The sequence below is a fragment of the Monodelphis domestica genome, chromosome 4, assembly GCF_027887165.1.
Source record: "Monodelphis domestica isolate mMonDom1 chromosome 4, mMonDom1.pri, whole genome shotgun sequence".
NCBI lineage: Eukaryota > Metazoa > Chordata > Mammalia > Didelphimorphia > Didelphidae > Monodelphis > Monodelphis domestica.
The window spans coordinates 229,422,971-229,444,610 of record NC_077230.1 but is presented as its reverse complement, the minus strand read 5'-3'; the positions used below and the strand labels follow the sequence as shown (position 1 = coordinate 229,444,610).

General features: G+C 44.3%; 1 protein-coding gene and 1 long non-coding RNA gene across 3 annotated transcripts in view; one reads left to right on the top strand and one right to left on the bottom strand.

The window, feature by feature from the left end:
- TRIM29 (tripartite motif containing 29) overlaps positions 1 to 20,222 on the bottom strand; it is a 52,823-nt gene extending 32,601 nt beyond the window's left edge. Inside the window, exons 1-2 of one of the 2 annotated variants that reach the window (XM_016433794.2) lie at positions 19,244 to 20,222; positions 164 to 259 (exon numbers count right to left, since the gene is read on the bottom strand). In XM_016433794.2, coding sequence (XP_016289280.1) covers positions 164 to 259; positions 19,244 to 20,047 — 900 coding nt within the window. In that variant the 5' untranslated portion in view covers positions 20,048 to 20,222. The remainder of the gene's footprint in view (positions 1 to 163; positions 260 to 19,243) is intronic. The other variant, XM_007494638.3, reaches the window with a different exon arrangement.
- On the top strand, positions 6,117 to 10,021 carry LOC130453749 (uncharacterized). Its single transcript, XR_008911286.1, has 2 exons — positions 6,117 to 6,211; positions 8,988 to 10,021. It is a non-coding gene; the product is annotated as an uncharacterized LOC130453749 (long non-coding RNA).
- Positions 20,223 to 21,640: the final 1,418 nt, after the last annotated feature.

Here is a 21,640-nt window from a genome sequence, read left to right as displayed (position 1 = left end):
CTAGGCAAGAAAACCAAGAAAGACTGATATTTCCAAGAGCAGCAACCAGCCAAGGTGTTCCTTCCTCTATCTTGTTCTAAAAGGGGCCTGGGAGTCTAGGAAAATCTGTAAACTTGGGGCAGAGGAAGGGAATGTAAGAAGCAAGACTGGAAATGCCAATCACCTTAATCCTGTCCCGCTCTTTCTGCCACTTCTCAACTTCATCTTCAATCTCGATGATTTTCAGCTGCAATTGCTCCTTTTGCAAAGACAGTTCTGTCTGTAGGGAAGGTAATAAGGTAGGGAAAGGGAAAAAAAGAGGAACAGTGAAATTAATGCAATTTCTGATTATTTGAGAGATTCATTTGCACTCTGAATGTATGCTGCATTTGGATTAAAGTGGAAGAAAGTGGGTAAGTGGTCCCAATCTCAGGCCATGGTGTTTAAAAGAGCAGACCTTTGTCTTCTTCACTCAAACTCAGAGCAGAAGAGGAGAAGGTGTGTGTAGTTTGGAGGTGATTACCCTTTGCCCCCCTTTTTTTAATGTACAGTTTGTCATGTCTTTCCCCAAAGTCTTCTTCTGGAGGCTTCATTATCACATGGCAGATGTGATAATGGGATCCTAGAGTCTGTTGGATATGCCTGTGTAGCACAAGTTGTACCAAGTCCTAGCCATCTTTAAAAAAATAAAAATTAAAACTTCCATCTTAGAATCAATACTATGTATTGGATTCAAGACAGAAGAGTAGTAATGTCTAGGCAATGGGGGTTAAATGACTTGCCTGGGGTCACATATTTAGGAAGTGTTTGAGGCCAGATTTGAACCCAGGACCTCTTATTTCTAGATCTGGCTCTCAATTCACTGAACCATCTAGCTTCCCCCCAGAGTGTCAGTGGTCAACTTTGGAGATCTCATAAGTCAAATACTGGCTATCAGATCTGAGGATCATTGATTTAGAGATATATGAGACTTTAGAGGTCATATAGACCAGAGATGTCAAACTGGCTGCCTGCTTGCCACACTCCACAAAAATTCAGTTGAACCAGATTAAAATTTTTGGGGAAATGCTTAATAGAATAAATAAAAAATGCAGTAGAACCTAGATAACATTAATATATAGTTTTCTAAGTCAATGTGAAGCTGTTAGGGATCCATTTAGTAGCCCTCTTTATAGTTGAGATTGATATCACTGATTTAGGCATCATTTTCCTAATAGGGAAACTGAGTCTCAACCTCACAAGTGACTTATTCAAGATCAAAAAGGTGACTGAGCTAAGATTTGAACCCAGATCATCAGATACCAAAACTAGGACTCACCACTACACTATAGTGTTGATAAATATTTTGGCCACAGTGATTCATGAAGAGGGAGGGTTTCACATTTGCCAACTGGACTTAAAAGCCTGGCTCTGACTCTAACCAGCTCTGTCACCCTGAGTAAGTCACTTAACCTCTACTTCCCTCTGGCAATGTCCTAGTATTTGTGTACTTGGTCATAAATGGGTTAGTGGAGGGAGTTCCTACAGAAGGGATTCCCTATATTAAGGAAATCACAGATCATTTAGTCATATTAAAAACCCATAAAATAAGCTACTAAGGCAGGGAGGGGCTAGTTGTTGAAGTGTTGATGTTTTGTTTATGTGTGGTATCTATGGAGATCCTGTTACCCTAGAGGGTAGAGAGGAGGGAATCTGTGACCAGCTGTCACTCTGAAGAAGTGGGTGGAGATACGTGCCTGTGGTATGCCATGGACAGCTGAGCACTCTACACTTGAAAGTGAATAAAAGGAGCCAGGAGCAAAGAAGGACTACTGGGGAAACTATAGAGAGTCCAGCAGCATCCCAGGGAGACATGGAAAAGGGAGGGCATGCATGAGCTTTCCCTCAGGTCCAGATCCACAATGGTCCATCTATATGGGCATAGGTCTACAGCTGGTTGTTGTTGATCAGGAGTGTCTGACTCTTCCTGACCCCATTTGGGGTTTTCTTGGCAGTTACTGGAATGGCTTGTTATTTTCTTCTCCAGGTCATTTTACAGATGAGGAAACTGAGGCATGAGGGTTAAGTGACTTCTCCAGGGACACACCATTCTACAAAATGAACTAGAGAAGGAAACAACAAACCACTCTAGTATCTCTGCCAAGGAAACCCTAAATAGGATCATAGTCAGACACAACAGCAAAGACTGAACAAGAGCAAAACTTAGATAACTTAACTTCCCTAGACTTCAGTTCCCTATCATAAAATGGGTGGAGAGGGAAGGTGGAGACATCCAGCTCCAAATCTGTGATCTTATGATTCCCTACACTCCAAGACTAAGTGCCCTTTGAGGCTCCTTCAGGCTCCAGGTCTATGATCCAACAGTGATATTGTACAAATTCTCCAGTTCTTCTACGTTCCTCTGCAAAGCTCAGTGTGCCTATTTGTAAAGTGAGAGAATTGGGCCAGATGAATCTCTAAGGTCCCTCCCAGCTCTAAATTCTGTAATCCTGTAAATCATGGGTAAGTCTCTTCATCTGTCAGAACCTGTTTCATCGGAAAAATAGGATGCTCTTTCTTTAACTCCCTAAAAATTAAGCAGAGAGCTTAACTCAACCTATAAAGTGTTATGTAAATGTAGACTTTTGTTGTTTTGGTCTCTGCTAAAATCCTGCCTTCCGAAAAAAAGCCTCTCCCAGCCTTTCTTAATCTTAGTGTCTTCCCTCTGAGTCCACTCCCAACTTATCCTCTACATAGCTCCTTTTTTGTATGATATTGTCTCTCCTTTAGACCATGAGCAGTAACTAATTTTTGGGGGGTGGAAGGAATGAGAGGTGCTTTTCTTTGGCTCCTCTGGGCTTAGCAAATGCCTAGCACAGGTTCTTAATAAATGCAAATTGACTTACTGACAGTAGAAAACTTCTTTTCTTTAGTCTTATCCGGTCTCAGTCATTTAAAGAACAAAAGATTTTGCTTCCACTGGGAAGACCATATGGTGACCTCTATAAAGAACTAGCTACTTCTCAAATCTGGAGCAGATTTATTTATCGTAAGAACAAGAAAGCTTGACAGAAAGTGAGTGGTATGGGATCAGCTCTGATTGCTCCCCCCAACTCCCCTCCTGGGACATTTCTGCAAAGGTTGCTTCTGCTTCTTTAAAAGGACCTGGGCCATTTTCCAGGAGGGAAACACCTGCCTTGTCAGGTCAGATGTGCTTGTGAGATGGGAGGCCCAGCCCAGTCTAGCCCAGCCCAGGGAGTGTCCTAGCAGCAATAACAGTCTCCTATATAATTGTGGAATGGTGTTAGGTGAGTGTTGCAAGCAGGCAGGCACTAAGACTGCTGTGTGCTGGGGAGGACTCTGCCTGGACAGGCAGAACCTCAGTTTTGATGGGATCTGCACTTTTTTTTCCATCACCCTTGATGGGAGAAGGGCTAGATGAAGTATTGAGGAGGGAAAAAGTCTGATGGGGAAATAGAAGAGGAATTAATTAGTGCCCTGGCTAAGGGAGCAAGGGTGAGCCACTGGAGCCTGGGGGTAAGGTAGAAGGAGATTGTCCCTCTGCTCCCATGCTATTGGGTCCACCAGATTAAAAAGTGCACCTGGGCACACTTGTGTCTACATGTCCCTCTGGCACAGATGATGGGTATTCCATTGGCTCGACCTTTGGACATCAGCCAGACCTTAAGGGGAGCAACCCAGTTAATCAAAATCAATAGCATATCCTCTCGTTCCAATAGGGACTCTTCCATGGGAATCTCAAAGCATTTATCCTTGTGCTGACTCAATAAAGGAGGTGGGGAGAAAATGTGAATGGCCCATTTTGGGTAGATGAAAAAACCAAGGTCCCTAGAGAAACCCTGACTCCCCCAAGTTCTCCAAAAGTATAGATATAATTTGAATCTGGGTATTTAGGGCTGCTATCTTCCCTCCCCTAGCCCCACTCCATTACCTTTACCAAGGTGCCTAGAGAACCAGAAAATGAAAGAAGTCAAAAACCACTAGGAATGTTAGTTGGCCCTTGGCCAGCATGGAACCATTAGACTCAGCCTGGGATCGGGACTCCTAGCCACAAATGACAGGAGTTGAAGCTAACAGGCCAATTATGGATAGAGATCAGAGAGAACAGATTTAACTGTGGCTGAAGCTCCTTTGGGCTTTCTCAAGCAAGAAGGAGCCCAGCGGGCTGGGAAAACAAGTGAGGAAGAGAAAAGTGGTTATCCAATCAGGAAGCCATAGATTACTCTACAGATTATCTTATCTTTCTATCCTTTCCCCAACTTTTGTTGTAGGAAGCCTGTTGAACTTGGAATCAGGAAACACTGGTTCAAACCCTAGCTCTGATAGTTTTGTACTACAAACAAGTTCTAGGCTTCTCTGAGCCTCAGTTTCCTTCTCAGGAAAATGATTATAAGAGTAGAGCAGCTAGGTGGTTCATGGATTGAGAACCAAGCCCAGAGACAGAAGGTCCTGGCTTCACATTGAGCCTTAGACACTTCCTAGCTGTGTGACTCTGAGCAAGTCACTTAACCCCCATTGCCTAGCCCTTACTGGTCTGCCTTAGAACCAATATTTAGTATCAATTCTAAGATACAAGGTAAAGTTTTTTTAATGGTTATAAGAATATTTGAAACATCTAACTAACTGTGTTGTCCTGTGGCTTTGTAAATCTCAATGCTTTTTAGAAATGTGTATAATTGTCTGAGCTCTCTAGGCAAGGCTAGCTCATAGCTTTGAACCACCAAGTTGTTCCTAGGGACCTTGACAGCTAGAAGAGGCAAACAGAGAGGGAAGAAGGAAAGCCTGGCTAACATTACCAGATAAGAGAAGGGGTTTCAACAAATATTTACTAAGCCCTTTCAGTGTACTAGGCTCTGTTCTTTGAGACACAAAGATAAGCAAGAAATGGTCCCTGCCCTCAAGAAGCTTACAATACTCTATGGACTAGTAGATTCAAAAAATAAATACAGATTAGTTGGGGAAAGTTGCAGAAAGGAGCACTAACTAATAGGGAATCAAGTAAGGCATTGTGTTGGAAGTGGTAATTGAGCTAGCTCTTGAAGGGCACTGGGATTTTAAGAGGCGGAGGTGAGGAAGAGAGCCTGGGCAAAGGGACTGAAGCTAGAGAGGGAATGGTGCATATAAGGAACAAGAAGAGGGCCAGTTTGGCTAAAACATAGACTAAATCAGGATAAAGGAAAGACAAGAAAGGAATATAGCCTAACCCCCACCAGCATTCCCAGGAAAGAAGCATCATGACAGGAAAATGAAAACAGTAATCGAGACTGCTTTCTCTTGGATTAGACAGGGAGGTCCAAGACCTCCTGGAAAAGCCAAGGATTATTTTGGCCTCTTCATCTTTCCAGGGGGTCTTAGACATCCCTGTCTAATCCTGGTCTAACAATGGGCCCCCCAGTTGGACATGAAAGTAAAAAAATATACCCATTGGACAGGTTAGAAGGCAGTTCAAGGATGAAAGAAATTAGAAACAGTCCCAGACTAGGAGTCAAGACACCTGGTCTAATAATTCTGTTAAACTAGCAGCATGACTCTGGGCAAATCACATCTCCTAAGGACCTCTGTTTTATCATCCTTAAAGTGTGAGTTGGGTATAGACCAGATTACTTCTAAGAGGCTTTCTGAGAGTCCAACTCTCTCTCTCTCTCTCTTTCTCTCTCTCTCTCTCTCTCTTTCTCTCTCTCTCTCTCTCTCTCTCTCTCTCTCTCTCTCTCTCTATCTATCTATCTATCTTGCTCTGCCTCTATCTCTCTGGCTATCTCTGGCTCTCTTTCTATATAGATATATTTATAAATATTTATTGATTTACTTATACAAATATATTTATCTATCAATCTTTATTTATCATGGATAGTACTGAGTCTGGGAGACTCAAGCAGATGCTAGCCCTGAATTAGTCCTAAAAATTAAGAGAAACACTCCATCTTTTCACTACTGCTCCCATGTAGAAGAAGGATGGACAAAGGACAGAAAAATGTATTCCTAATGATTCTCCTGTCATTAGGGAAATTCTGAACAAAGCATGAGTTTGAGGGTGGAGTTGGAAGCCTTGCCACTCAAGCTGAGACTTCCTAACCCAATCTAGAGGCAGCTGGGTTTGTTTCCTCTATGAAGTCATGGAGGACTGGCACAACAGCAGGAGGACCTATGTGCCAGGGACCCCATCCATAAGGGGACTGCAAGAATCACTCCTATCTATACAACAATGGTACTTTGCTCTGCACAACTTCATGAGGTAGGTAAATTTATCATAATTAGAATTATTCATATTGTAATTATTCTCATTTAATAGAGAAGAAAACTGAGACTCAGAGAACTAATGACTTGCCCAAGGTCACAAGGCTTGCAAAGGTCAAAGCCAAGTTCCATTGCTCCTGAAGAGGGATTGTAGCCTCTTTGAAACTGGAAATCTTAGAGGTCAACTGGCCCAACTCATTTTAATGGATAAGGAAACCTAGGTACACAGAGATTAAAGAGTCGCACAGAATTTGAATCCAAGTCTTCCTGGTTACAAGTCTTGTGCCATCTCTGTTATTCCCTGATATCCTCTGAAGAAAGAAACATTTCATTCCTACAAACCCTCTCTTACTCCCAATTCCAGGGAAAAATCCACACTCCATTTTGGAAAACCAAATAGTCACATTTGTCTGAAAATGGAGCAGCCTTCAAGGTGCTAGGTGAGCATAGATCATCACTTATAAAAGAAATACAACATCTCCAAGACTTCAACATGTTTTACAACTTCAACCCAGCTTTCTGTGGTCCCAAACAAGTCAGCACAAGGCTTGATGATGGGATATGGGTGCTACTTCTTTCCCTTGTTGTCATCCAAACCCAATCCCCACTTATTCCTCTGTAGTCTCTTCATTCTAGAAGAGATGTGGTAGGGAAGTATTATAGGAAGACATTCCCTCCAAAGGTTTCCTATTGAACAGTCTGAGGGCACTATTAGCTTTGTGCCCTTAGCTCTCTCTGTCCCTCCCACTCTGTTTTAATCTTGAACAACCATTTTTGGAAGAAAAGTCCCTCTTACTGACTCACCAATAGTGCCCTGGAGGAATCAAGAGGCCTCCTATTGCCTTCTCCAACAACTTCTCCTCTCTTCCCTGACTGATTCCTCTGCCTAGATCAGCAGACAGCTTGTCTCCTCTTCTGAACCCTGTTCTCATATATTTACAAACTATCTTTCACCTTCTCTCCTTCTTCATCCTCCCCCTCCTTTTCTAGAAGCCCAGACTATCATCCCTTCTTCTCTGAGGAAAAGGTGAGCTGAGAGCTCCCTTTCACCTCCATCTTTAATGTCCTGTCCCCTTGACACAATGAACTTCAGTTCTTTCAGCCTTCATCCTAGGAAGAGAGTTCTACTTCACCCTCTCTTCCTACCTCTCCTACCCCCATCCATCTCCCCTTTCCCTAAAACAATGCCCTTTCATCATCACCCTCAGCTCTCAGCTTTCTCTTCCTTGGACTCCAAACTCCACCAAGTCTTGCTCTTTCTCCTCTATTGGCTCAGCCTCTTGCTCTAATCCAGCCAGCTGATCTTTCGGTTCCCAGGAATCTCCCATTCACAGGACCTTCCCTCATCTCTCCTAGAAGGTACTATACTGGGTCTCCAACCTATTGCCTCCTTGAGTCACACAGAGTTTACAGATCCTCTTGGAGTTGATTGTTACTCTGCTCCTTGTTTTTCCCACTGCCCTCTGGTCTTTGGTTCTTTATTCTCTCTGTGTCCCTTTATTATCTTTAGGACTGTAGGACGTTAGATCTCTAAGACATTTGAACTAATCTATTCCAGCACTCTCATTTTCTTAAGTCTCCAAAGACTAAAAGTGTTTGGTCTAAATTAATTTTATCCTTTCTAACCTTGACACTTCCCTTCTGGATCCCATTTCTGTTCCTCCTAAAACATTTTTTTTCCTTTTCTCCTTTCCTGAAACTAAATTCTGCCCAACTCTTTGAGGTCTCTTGCAACTTTGATTCAGTCTTTAATCCAGTGGGGAAAGGAGAGCAGGGGCAGATAGGAGGTTCAGTGGAATGAAAGCCATACTTACAGATAGAAGGTCCTGGGGTCAAATCTGGCCTTAAACACTGCCTAGCTGTGTGACCTTGGGCAAATCACTTAATTCCCAGTGCCAACCCCTTACCACTGTTCTGCCTTGGAACCAACACACAGGATTGATTCTAAGATGGAAGGTAAGAATATTTTTTTTTTAATCTACAATACTAAGATTCTCCCTACCCTTCTTCCCCACTAATGATTCTTGCTTTTTTCTCACTTCCATCTGAAGCAGTCTCCCCATCCCCCTTCTCTTGGAGGCTAGACTGGATCCCCCTGATGTCAGGCTGGGGCCTCTGTGCCTCACCTGCTCCCACAGTCCCACCCTTCCTACCTACACCTCTGTGCTGATTTCCTCCTACTCCCAGCTCAATTCCCTTCTCCCTGCCCAGGCCTGTCCCTAAATACTTTCTTTGTTTCCTCTCTCTCCCACACTTGTCTGGCTGCCTCTTGCTTTTCCACTACTTGGAATTGACTCTAAATGGCAGACCCAGAACCCTTCCCACACCACTGTATCCAGCCTTTTCCATTTGGGTAGCCCAAACTTGTCTGGAATCCTGGGACAGGAACAGAACCTTTCCTACTGAAGATACTCTCCTACTGAATACACAGGAATGCCTTGACCAACTATGGAGTCCAGCCAGAGGCAGAGTGACTCCACTAGAGCCAATGCTTCCCAAAAGGAAGTGGTGATTAGCTACTTGTATGTTCCCCTCCAGGCCCAAATTACCCACACAGACTCATAAAATGTTAGATCTGGAAGAGATCTTAGAGGCTGTTGACGATAATCAAATGAACTGGATAATTGAAGCCTCTACTTCTAGGTAATTGGTAGCTATCTGAATAAGCATGTAACACCCTGAATAGAGTTTTCTGTTTCATATGGATATTTGATGTCCCCTGGATTAAGCACTCATCTGTTCCCCTGGCCTCTCATCATCCTTTTTCCTTCTAGGGTCCCACCAGTTGAGGAAAGTCAACTATGGTACAGTAGAAAGAGTCCTGGACTGGGAAGTCTGGGGACCCAAGTTCTAGTCCTGATCCTGATACAAACTAACTGATACAAACTAACCTCAGACAAGTCACTCTGGTCCCCAGGTACCTCCGCCATAAAATGAAGGTCCTGGAATAGACAATTTCCCAGGGCAGCCAACTCCATCATCTCCTAACCCACTGCAGGACTCCATCATGCCCCTGGGCTGGGTACTACCTCCTCCCCCTTCAGCTTATCTTCACAGGGTAGCTTCCTCCATTAGTCTTCAGGGAGGTTTTACAGTCAATAGAACGCTGGACCTGAAGTCTAGAAGAATTGTCTTCCTGAGTTCAGATGCTTACTAGCTGTGTGACCCTGGGCAATGATACCAGGCCACCCACGTCGAAGCCTTCCAGCCTCTCAGTTTGCTACAGAGGATGAGAGTCCCAGAATGCCAAGAATGGGATGGGGACCTTCACGATCGCCTAGTCCACTCCCTTCATTGAACAGCTGGAGAACGAGCACCAGAGAGATGATGTTATATGCTAAAGATCCCACAGTCAATGGGCATAGAGTTAGGACTAGAACCCATTTTCTTAAAGAATCCTAATCTGCAAGTCTTGCCATACCATGCAAACTTTCCAGTCCTTGACTTGGCGATGACTCATGGGAGCCATTTCATGTCATTTCCACTACCTACTTGCTACGTTCAATCTTCCAGCTCTTACCTCCTGTCTGTTGCTCTGGGCATCCAAGACCAAGTTTTACTACTCATTTCTAAGAAGCAGGACTTCTTGAGGTGCTCTTCTGAGGTGAGAAGGTCCCCCGTGTCTGAAATGCAGCCCATTCTCTCCTCCTTCTAGAAGATTCTCTAGCTTGCTTTAATGCATAGCTCAGTTGCCATGAACTCTTTCCTGATTCCTCCTCTCACTCCATAGCTTTTAAGACTGTCTCATCTTGAAGTGACTTTGTATTACTTTATTTACTTTCTGGTTAAATGTGTCCATTCTCTATAATGTTCTTCTATAGCTTGTCTTTGGGAATAGGAACCATTTAATTTGTTTTTCTTTTTATCTCTAGTGCCTAACATAGTGTCTTGCACATAGCAGATGGTTAATAAGTAATAAATAATTATTTAAATTAATAAGCTATATATAACAAAAATGATTATACATATATAAATAATTGGTATAAATAATACATTGCTTTAATAAGAAATACATTAATAAATTGTTAAATTGCATGTCTTCATATAGCTACCCATTCCAGAGTTGTGTTTCTTCCCTAATTTTAAGAATGAGGGGTTAGACTGGATGGCCTTTAACATCTCACCCACCTTTAATATTTAACAAATCTATTAAAACCTTGAGGGAAAGGGATCCCTCCCCCCTCTTGCCAAAGTCCTTCTTCCTAGGGGGAAACCCCATTAAAGCTGGGGCTATCTTCCAAAATACCTTTCAACATCATTGGTCCATTAAGACCTGGGTCTGAACAGTAACTTTTTCAGCATCATTGCTTCAAAGGACAAAGGACCTCTCAAAAATCATTGTCAGTGGCTGGAGAGCTGGGCCTTGGCAGGAGAACTGAGCAATGGGTTGCCACAGAGCCCAGCAAAGTAAAAGGAAGATTAATTAAATGGAACAACTGAAACCAAGAGGGCAGACAGAAAACGCATTTGGTCCCAGGGGGTCCTGGCAAACTAAAATGAGAAGCTTTGCATGAGCCAGGAGAGTCCAGCATCCAAAGAGGATAGCCAAAGCACACCACATGTTTTTGGCAACAGCCCCAGCCCCAGCCCCAGCTGGTTCAACTCTGGATTTTGAGTTTGGTGACAGGAGCCTGAGTCAGTGCTGAGCTGCCCATTTTATTACACCAAGTAGGCTGGGATGCAAAATAGACAGCTGGCCTGCCCTGGGAAGGTGCCCTGAACTTGCTTAAATTCTGAGAACTCTTCTACTAGTGGGTTTCCACAGTAAGGATACTGGTTAGACAGAAGGTGACGCAGTATAGTGCAAAGAACACTTGGACTCAGAGCCAGAAGATTTGAATTCAAATCTTGGTTCTCCTACTTATTATCTTGGACAAATAATTTCTTGGGGTCTCAGTTTCCTCATTTGTGACATAAGAGGGTTAGTGGGATGACTTATAAGATCCACTGAGGCAGTGAGGAAGGGCAGACCTCTGGACTTTGAATCAGAAGAACCTGAGTCTAAATCAGCCTCAGAAATTTACTAGCTGTGTGACCTTGAGCAAACCACCTCACCTCTGTTTGCCTCAGTTTCCTCAACTGTAAAGTGAAGATAATAACAGCACTTACCTATGTGGTTTTTGTGAGGATTAAATGAGGTAATATTTGTAAAGTGCTTAGCACAGTGCCTAGTACATAGTAAGTACTTCATAAATGTTTATTCCCTTTCTCCCTAAATTCAATGATGCTAAAACCTATATGACCCTATATAACAGCTAATGGTTATATTAGGCTGTAAGTCTCGCAAAGTGTTTTACAGATACTATCTTATTTGATCTACAACAACTCTGAGGTAGATATTATTTTCACAGTTAAGGAAACTGAGGCTGAAAAGGATTAAATGACATGCCCAAGGCCACACAGCTAAGAAGTTTCTGAGGCAGGATGAATTTAGGTCTTCCTGAGTTCAGGTCTCCACCTTACTACCTAGCTTACTCAAAGAGAAAAAGGCAATAGACAAAGGAACATGATGGGTCCTTCTCAAACCCTCTGGCCTGATAAATGCTTGAATGCAGAAGGATGGGTCAATATAGCCTCACAGACCTCTTCTGTCCCAAGAAGACTTTGTTTCAGTGGTTCTCAAAGTTAAAATGAGTCAACAGTGTGACCTGGAAGCCAAAAAAGCTAATACTATCCTTTCCTTTCCTTCCTTCCTTCCTTCCTTCCTTCCTTCCTTCCTTCCTTCCTTCCTTCCTTCCTTCCTTCCTTCCTTCCTTCCTTCCTTCCTTTCTACTAAGATAGAACAGGAAGAGCTAGGCAAGTGGGGTTAAGTGACTTGCTCAGGGTCACAGAGCTAGGAAGTGTCTGAGGTCAGATTTGAACCCAGGACCTCCTGACTCCAGGCCTGGGACTCTATATACTGTGCCATCTAGCTGTCCCCAGCTAAGATTCATTGAGAAGCATAGCATTTAGCACCAAAGAGATGGTCCCACTGAACTCTGTCCTGATTGGGCAACACTTGGGAGTATTGTGTCCAGTTCTGAGTGCCAGACAGTGAGACACTGGCATATATTCAGAGGAGGGTAGCCATTATGGTAAAGGGCATAAAAATCATACTTTCCAAGAGTCAGTCAAAGGGACTGTTAATGTTTGGTGGGGAGAGAAGAATTGGCTGGTGTAGGTCAGAGGGGACTTGATGGTCAGCTTTCAGTTTTCAAAGGGCTACCAGGTAGAAGAGAGATTTGTTATGCTCAATCCCAAAGGTCAGAAGTAGGAGCAGTTGGGAGAAATTTCTCAGCAGTAAATTTGGGCTCAATAAAGGGGAAAACTTGCTCACAATTATAGCTCCAAAGCGGAGAGAGACAACTTTCAGAGGCACTAAATTTCCACTCCCTGGAAATCTTCCAGACTGTGTCAGATGACCACTGGTAGCCAGATTGTAGGGAAGATTCTTGATGAAACTTGGCCTCTGACACTCCTTCCAATCCTGAGATTCTGTGATACTATTGGGTAGATTAGTCAACATCCTACCCTTTATTATTCTCTCATAGGCTAATGTGTTTATCCCTATTAAGTAGCCTCTCCCCAAACATCCCTGACTCAAAGACACTGAGGTCCTTGAGATATTCATTCACCCTGAGCCCAGGGAGAGCCCTGGCCTCATTTACAGACTCACACAGTTGAGATGGTTCTGTGGTTACCTCATCTATGCCCTTTGCTAATAGGCCTGACGAACCAGTTTGGGTCCAAGGGCCCAAACAAAAGCCCATGTGCAGTGATTGATGTTTGGGTCCACAGGAGAGTCAGGAAGAAGCAGGCCTTCTCTTTTGCTTTCTTTTCTCCACCCACAAACTCCTTTTGTGATGTCTGCCGCCTCTGACATTCCAACAAGGCCGGCTGGCCCTAGGCAGAATTATGAGGTCAGTGGCATGCCCCCATCCCTTTATGAATGGCCTCCTCTACTCCAACCTCAGCTGGCATCCTAATCTATCAACTCCTCATCCAGGATCCCGCCACTGACTGATCAGTGGTGCCAGCATCAGCTCCAAATCCTATAGACATCAAGGCCCCTGCTAAGACTTTGCAATTCTATATTCCATTCTCTCATTGCCTCATTCTGTTAAAGGACTAATCTGAGAAATTAATCTATACAAGGGTCATAACAGACTGAGTTCTACACAGTGGAAAGAACTTTGGATTTGTGGACAGAGGACCTGGTCCAAATCCTCATTCTACCATCTATTTTCTTCATAAAACCCTTGCTTTCTGGCTTAGAATCCATACTATGTATTGGTTCTAAGGCAGACAAGTGGTAAAGGTTAGGAAATGAGGGTTAAGTAACTCTCCCAGGGTCTCACAGCTAAGAAGTGTCTGAGGTCAGATTTGAATCCAGAACCTCCCATCTCCAAGTCTGGCTCTCTATCCACCACTTCCTATGTAGTAATGATTTTGAGAACATCACTTACCTTGCCTTTGGGTCTCAGTTTCCTCATTTGTAAAATGATGAACTAGATAACTTAAATCCTTCCAGCTCTAAAAACCATTGTAAAGGATGACTGAAGGTGTCATTCCCAGATAACTGATGTGCATTTCTGAAAACAATGACTTAAGCCAAGAAAATGACCCCAATAGGAAGTACTCAAAGCTCCAAGGAAAAAAACAGACACAGAAAAGCCTTGAAACTATCCCATTTCTTTGGTCCTCTGCTTTGCTGTCCCCATAGAAGACAGTCCTGGTAGGCATTTGAGATGGATAGAAAAAGACTCATCCCTCAGGAAAATGATAGTAGTAAATGGGTAATTTATGTCATGTTTCAGAAAAGGCTTTCTACATGACTGCACTAAGGGGGAAGAAGTTTAAGTATTTTTATCATCTAAAACCTGTGGCTCCCTATTGCAGCTGGGATAAAATGCAAACTTTCATCTGGCCTTCAAGACCTTCTACAACTGGGCTCCTACTTCCCTTTCCAGACCTATTTCATCTCCTTCTTCATTCCTCAACCTATATTATCACTCTTTCCTGAAGGTAACATTCCATCTGCAGCCTTTGAGCATTTGCCCAGAGCCTGAGACAGATTCCTTCACACCTTATGCCTCTGCCTCTCAGAATCCTCACCTTCTTTTTAGATGCAGCTTCTCTGTCAGCTTTTCTGGGAAACCCTTTCAGAATTCTCTCCCCAACCTAGCAGTCAGGATTCCATCCCTCCTCGGGTATTCCTGAAGCTCTCTGGCTACTCTCTCCTTTGCCCCTTTCTTCCCTATTTTATATTACACTTAACATATGTGTCCTATCTCTTCCAGTCTCCCAGTAGAAGGTAAGCAAGAACCTTCACAGTTTGTTTCATGTTTTATCTTTGTATAAACTAGCACCTAGTAGTGTTTGTTGTTGTTGTTCAGTTGTTTTTTAGTCATGTTCAACTCTTCTTGGCCAAGATTCTGGAGTGGTTTGCCATTTCCTTCTCCATCTCATTTGACAGATGAGGAAATTGAGGTAAACAGGATTAAATGATTTACCCAAGGGTCTTAGTACTTGAGGCTAGATTTGAACTCAGGGTGTCTCCCTGACTCCAGGCTTGGTTCTCTATCCACTGTGCCACCTAGCTGTACCCTCCCTGCCCCCAGCAAAATATAATAAGTCTTTAGTAAATGTCTTTTAGTTTGAATTAAATTCTACAGCTAAGGAAATTGAGGCTCAGAGAAGACCACAGCATCATAGGATAATAGATTTAGAGCTGGAAGGGCTAGTAAGGATCATTCAAGTCCAACTTAAATTTTTTCACCTAATGAAAATGAGGAATAAAGTGCAGTTAAATGACTTGCCCAAAGTCATACAACCAAGGCAAGATTCCACCAAGGTCAATGCCATCATTGTATCCACATACCGTGCTTAATGGTAATAACCAAGTTAATGACTTGCCCAAAGTTCCGCCCCAATAGTAAATGACAGAGCAGGGTCTCAAACCAGCTCTTCAGATTTCACATTGAGGATTCTTTGTATGGCACTGAAGTGTCACTCCAGGCTCCCACATCCCCTCTATAGGCATCTGTTCAGGGACCGCTATAATCATTTGGAGCTGCTTTTCTCTGGGCATGCGCTCTTTAAGATGGCGCGTGTTTGGGCAGTGTGTCCTGTCCTCACTAGGCTAGGAGTACCCCAAAGACAAGGGACAGAGCGTGTAGCCCCCACAGTGCCCAGCTTGGTGTACCCCCAGAGAGTACACGGGCAGAGATGCCAACAGTCAGGAGACCAGGATTCTGAAACTACATTTCTAGTGACCTCCGATGAGTCATTCACTTCGCTGGGGTTCTATGAGCCCTAAATAAAGAGGGTTGGACTTAAGGTTACCAAATCTCCTCCTTCTGGCTCTGAGTCTCTCTGAAATCAAGACAGATGGCCTTTAATGGGAGTCTACACCCAGGAAGTAGCTTAATGGCGGATAAGCAACACAAGAGTTAAAGTACTGGGTCTGCTGTTAGGAAGACCCCAGTTTGAATCTGACTTCGGTACACTTACAAGTTGTATGACCTTGGATGAATCATTTAACCACACTTTGGTGTCTCATATTCCTTAACTATACAACAAGGAAGTTGGACTTGAATGATGTCTATTGGCCTTAGCCTCTGTCTGCCTCAGTTTCCTCATCTGTAAAATTGGGTTAATAAGGGCATCTACCTCATAGGTTTGCTGTGAAGATCAAATGAGATACTAATTATAAAGCACTTAGCACAGTTCCTGGCACATAATAGGTGCTTAATAAATGTTTTGAGCCAATAGGGGGTGTTTCAGCAGAGACTGGACAACCATTTCTCAGGGATGTGTTTGAGGGGATTTCTTGCAGGGTACAAATTGGGCAAGAAAGCCTCTGACATTCTTTCTGATTCATAAATTCTTTGGAGAATGATCAATATGGAAATATGTTTTGCATGATAATACATGTATAGCCCAGATTGAATTGCTTGCCAGCTCCAGGAGGAAAGAGGCAAAGAAGGAAGGGAGACAATTTGGACCCTATAATTTCAGAAAATTTATGTGGAAATTTGTTATTACGTGTAACTGGGAAAATAAAAATATCTAATGAAAAAAAGGAATTTCTTTGAAGCCTTTACAAATGTTGACACCTCTCAGGTAGTTCCAAGTTGCAGAGGGACACAGATGAAGAGAACCCTGAACTGGGGTACACCAGCTGTGGGTCTGGTAACTAATTGTGAACAAGGGAAGGTTTCTTTTCTGGATTGGTGACTGTGCTGCCCACGATTTAAGCTCATTCCACTGAGAGCACCTACTATGCTAACTCTGTTTTTCCAAACATGTCACAAGACCCTAAAAATGGGGAAAATCTTAATACTAAAAGAGATATTCATCTAAAGAGATCAAAGACTCCCACGGCTTGTCAGAAGGACTCAGGTATGCTAAACCTTTCTGCTCTACTTTTCTGCTAAGAGGAGGATGTTGGGGGGATTCAACATGAGGTGTGAAGTTTGTTTTAGAATTTTTCTTCCAAGAGACCTTCCCAGTGCAGTCCCAACCAGCTCTATTCCTCCTAGACCTTCCAGCATGTCCAGGCTTCTGTCCATGTCACTAGCATGCTGCTTTGAGATTTTCGTTTTCCCTGATTTGGGGGGACTTACCCCACGGATCTGCCCTGACTTCTTCATCAGCTGAGAAGCTTCTCAGGGCAAGGATCATGTCCTCTTCCCTTTGGGTCTTCCATTGACTCTCTTGGAGAAATGACTTGAGGCAAGGGGTTAAATGGATTAAATTATTTCTAAGGTCCTTCTCAGGTCTAAATCTCTATGATCAAGTAACACTCAGAAATCTAGCTGGGTGGGTACAATAGATAGGCTTGGAGCCTGGAAGATCCGAGTTCCAACCCTGCCTCATAATACTAGTTGTGATCTGAATAAGTCACTTAACTTCTCTCAGACTCAGTTTCCTCATCTACAAAATAGAGACAGTAATAGTACTTACCTCAAAAGGATATTGTGAGAATCAAATGAAATTGTATGCATAAAATGTCTTGAAATTTTGAAAGCACTTAATAAGTATTAGTTATTATTATCATTATTATCTATGCACAAAAGTGAAGGAATACACATAGAGATTACAGCAATTCTAGGCCTCTTGTGGGGTTATCCAAGTTGTTGTGCATTGAAGTATGTGATTCATTGGGCTGAGACAGGACCTGCAGTCTGAGTTCAGGGCCAGGACTAAAGCTAGAGACTTAAAACGGAGCCAAGAGCTTCTCCAGAGGCCTCTTGAGCTTTGTTAAAAGCAGTTGTAAGTGGCCTTGGAGTGGAGTGTGCTGCAGTGGGCCAGTGAATGTTGGATTTAGAGTCAAAGGATCTGGGTTCAGTTCCCCCCCTGTGTGACTTTAAATAAGCCCTTCCCCTCTCTGAGCCTCAGTTTCCTTATCCATAAAATGCTGGAGTTGGATTAGATGAAACCCATTTCTTGAACTCAGTCACTACCATGGATACTACGCCAGGACTCGGGCTCTAAGGGAAGACCCTGAGGGAAGAGGACATGATTCTTGCCCTGAGAAGCTTCTCAGCTAATGAAGAAGTCAGGGCAGAACCATGGGGAAAATCACCCCAAATGAGGGAAAACAAAAGCATCCTTAACCTGGGATGCTAGTGGCATGGTCAGAAGCCTGCCCACTCTATTGAGGACATGCTGGAAGGCCTAGGAAGACGATAAAGGAAACAGAAAGGGGCTAAGGGTTTTGTGAGTTTAGGGATGTTCCCTTTCCTAGATCTCAGATGCCCTAGTGTCCTGGGGTAAAGGCTATTTCAGAGACAGAACAGAACAAAAAATGGTGCATTGGACAGAGCATGAGACTTGGAATCACATGAGCTAAGTTTTTTGTTGTTGATTTTCTTTGCAAGTCTTCACTTTCTGTCTTAGAATTAGTGTTTTATATAGGTTCCAAGGCAGAAGAACAGTAAGGGCTAGGCAATGAGGGTGAAGTGACTTGCCCAGGATCACCTGGCTAGGAAGTATCTGAGGTCAGATTTGAACCTAGGACTGGTCTGGTTCTCAACCTAAATTTAAAGTCCCAATTCTAACCCCATCTGCTAACTGTCTGACCAGAGGCAACTCATCTAACTATCCTCTCTGCCTCATTTTCCTCACCTATAAATGAGGATAATCATATCTACCATGCCTAACTACTAGGGTTGTGTGAGGATCAAATGAGACCGTGTGTATAAAAGTCCCTTGTAAACTTATGAAGTGTTACTCAATGATAAAAGATTATTATTAAGAGGCAGTGTGGGGCAATGGGAAGCATTCTGGTATTGGAAATAAAGGTCATGGCTTCAAATCCTATGCTGACACTTATTACCTGTGTGGCCTTAGTCAAAGTCTTCTCTTGGCCTTAGTTTCCTTATCTGTAAAATGAGGGAATTGGGACCACACTGGAAGGTAAGGATTTAATTTTTTTTAGTCCATTCTCAACTTTCTAGAGAAGATGAATTCCATGCAAAGAAGTGAAATCACTTCTTTAAAGTTATACACATAGTAAGTAAAAGAACTGTGTTTGAAACTTAATTCCTCGGACTCCAAATGCAGGAATCTTTCCACTCTCCTCCACCCTTCTCCTCCCTCCTCCTCTTTTTCCTCTTTTCTACCCCACCCCCACCTCCACACGGGTAAAAAAAAAGATTCCTGGCATATAGACTGGCAGCGCTGTACCTCAGAGGCCTGTCCTCCTTTCTAATGTGGATTTTCTCCAGGACAGACGTTGGCCAAGACCCTTACCTGTCATGGCCATCTGAGAAAGGACCCCTTCCTCCTCTTCTTGACTCCTCCAGGTCTTTGGGAATAAAGAGCGGCGCCCAAGCTCGAGGGAGGGAGGGAGGGAGGGAGGGAGACATTCTAGCCCGCTACCATTAGCCAACACCGCTATGTCCCACAAGCTGGGGCCGGGGAAGGTCAAGTCAGAGGTAGCCTGGGGAAAGGGAGTCCCCCGCTCCTCCTGGGATCTTAGGGAGGAATGGGAAGAGCAAAGTGGGAGCCCAGGTGGGGTTGGGGGGACGTAGGGACGGGTTACCTCCTTTTCAGCTTTGGCCTCCTCCACGGTCACCGTGCTGTGGTTCTTGTGCTCTTGGAACATGCAGAGATAGCAGATGCAGGTCTGGTCTGTCTGACAGAAGAGCTCCATGGTCTTTCCGTGCAGGGGGCACTTGCGGGCTTCAAAGTCCCTGATGGGGTCCAGCAGCTGGTGGTCCCGGAAAGCGGCTCCCTCCAGGTGGGGCTTGAGGTGCAGATCGCAGAAGGAGGCCTGGCATACCAGGCAAGACTTCACGGCCTTCTGCTTGTTGCCGATGCACGAGTCACACAGGATCTCTTCTGAATTAGACTTGTTCCGAAGCAGAATGCCCGACTCTCCCCCGCGGGGGTAGCTGTTCCTTCTTCCCTCCCCAGGCTCCACGATGGACACCACAGGCTTTCTGGGCTCGGAGAACATGGACTTGCGCAGCTCCCCCTTTTCTGCGAAGGTTACGGGTGGCTTCTTAGAGCCCCCCAGCTGGAGGCCTGCATAAGGTGACCTCTTGTCCGCAGAGTCGATGCTGAAGTAATTGGAGTTCTTGTCATCTACAGACTCCACAAACTGGATGATGGGTTTCCTCCAGTCGTTGCCAGAAAACAAGGCACTCCTTCCCTCCCCGTGCTTCAGGGGGCTCCCCGGGTTTTTATTCTCTGCGCCTTCCCCAACATGCCCATTGGCGCCCTTGCTCTCCTTGGCTTCCACCTTACCACCATTCTCCACGCTGCCATTGCTTCCCAGGGGGCTTCGGGCATCCCTGGCCTCGGGGCTGGCCCCGTTGCTCCTTGTGCCCTCTGGAGTTTCCATTCTCTCTGCACTTGGCGGTGGGACGGACTGGAGCTCTGGCACAGGGTGACTGATCAGGCCCAAGTCTGGGAATGGAGTGGAGAGCGGAGCCAGGGAACCTGGAGACACACCTGCAGGGCCCGGGAGGGAGGAGGGGCGGCTGCAGCCTCCTCAGCAGGAGCAGACCTGATAGAAGGAGGGAGGAGCCTGGCGCACCTAATTACACGGGAGGGCCACACCCCGAACATTCAGACCTCACCTGCTTTGGGAAAAGAAGGCTTTTTTCCAGTTTAATTATTTTCCATAACTCAATAACCAGTTGAGCTACTTCCATCAAATGGGCCTCTTTCTCATCTGGAAAGAAAAATTTCTGTCCTAAAAAGATGGGTGCGGCTTCCAGAATGACCCGCAGAGTAGGGGGGTATTAATTGGGTCACAAGCTAAGCAGCCTTGTAATTTGTAGGCCTGGGCTGCCGGCATCTTCCTGACCCCAAGTTCAGCACTCCCAGTACGACTCCACGTTGCCTCAGTAGACCCCCCCAAAAAAACTTCATAAAATAACTTCCATGGCTTCAAAGTTGACACAAAGCCCCTTTTTACAAATAAGGAAACCAAAACCCAGAGAGATGAATTGACTTACCCATGATCACACAGCTAGTAAGTATCACCTACTTGCAATGGATGTTTCTGTACACATTAAACCCACCCCGGCTGGCACCCCAGAGATGGAAAAACCTAGTTAAGACATTGCCTAAGAAATGCCTAAGCCAAGAGGTACCAAGAGAGTTCTGCACTTCTGACTCCGCTCTCCACTGCCTGTTTCTCAGATAAAGTCTCCCTCTCCACAGTGCAGGACAATTCCCTGAAGAAGGTCAAAGCAGTTATTTAGTATGGCTTTTACCTAAATAAAAGCCCCTGGGGCCGGAAGGAGGGGAAAAAGACAGAGAAATATACACTGCCCTCCCACTGCAGACATACTTTTCTCAATCTCCTGTGCTCTTGCTGGGGCATGCCACCTAGTAAATCCTGGGAGGCCTCCTGTTTCGATGGTCTTTGCAAACCAATGAACTGGATACAGGGCTTTCCCTCTCCCTGGGGTGGGGAGGCTCTGGTTTGAATGCCTGTGATGGAAGATTTTCCCTTTCCCACTGCATTTACCAAGTTCTGGGTTGAATCTGGTCTTGGATCCCTGAACTAAACACCTAATCCTTTGCTTTGCAGTGAGAAGGATGGAGAGAGCAGGGCAGGTAGGGCCAGTAAATTCCCAGGTCTCTAAAGAGCACAATCAAAGGGAGTATTTCAGCAGAAAGTATGGCAGGTGAAAGATGAAATGGGGCAGGAAACAAGGGTTTGACATTCTGAGCATATCGATTTATTAAGCAGTGCATGATAACTGCCTAATAAATCAAGGCCAAGTTCCTTCCTCAGTTAGGGCTGGACCCCAAATACAGGGAGAAATAGACTTTTATACATTAAAAAAGACTAACTGAATAAAGCCAAATTTAGATAAAAGGAAATGATACATTAGGCAATCTGATTTCTAATTTGAGAAAGATTAGGGACTTTCCAGGTTGGAAGGGGGTGAGTGAACAGGTAAAATTCCCTGAATTCAGA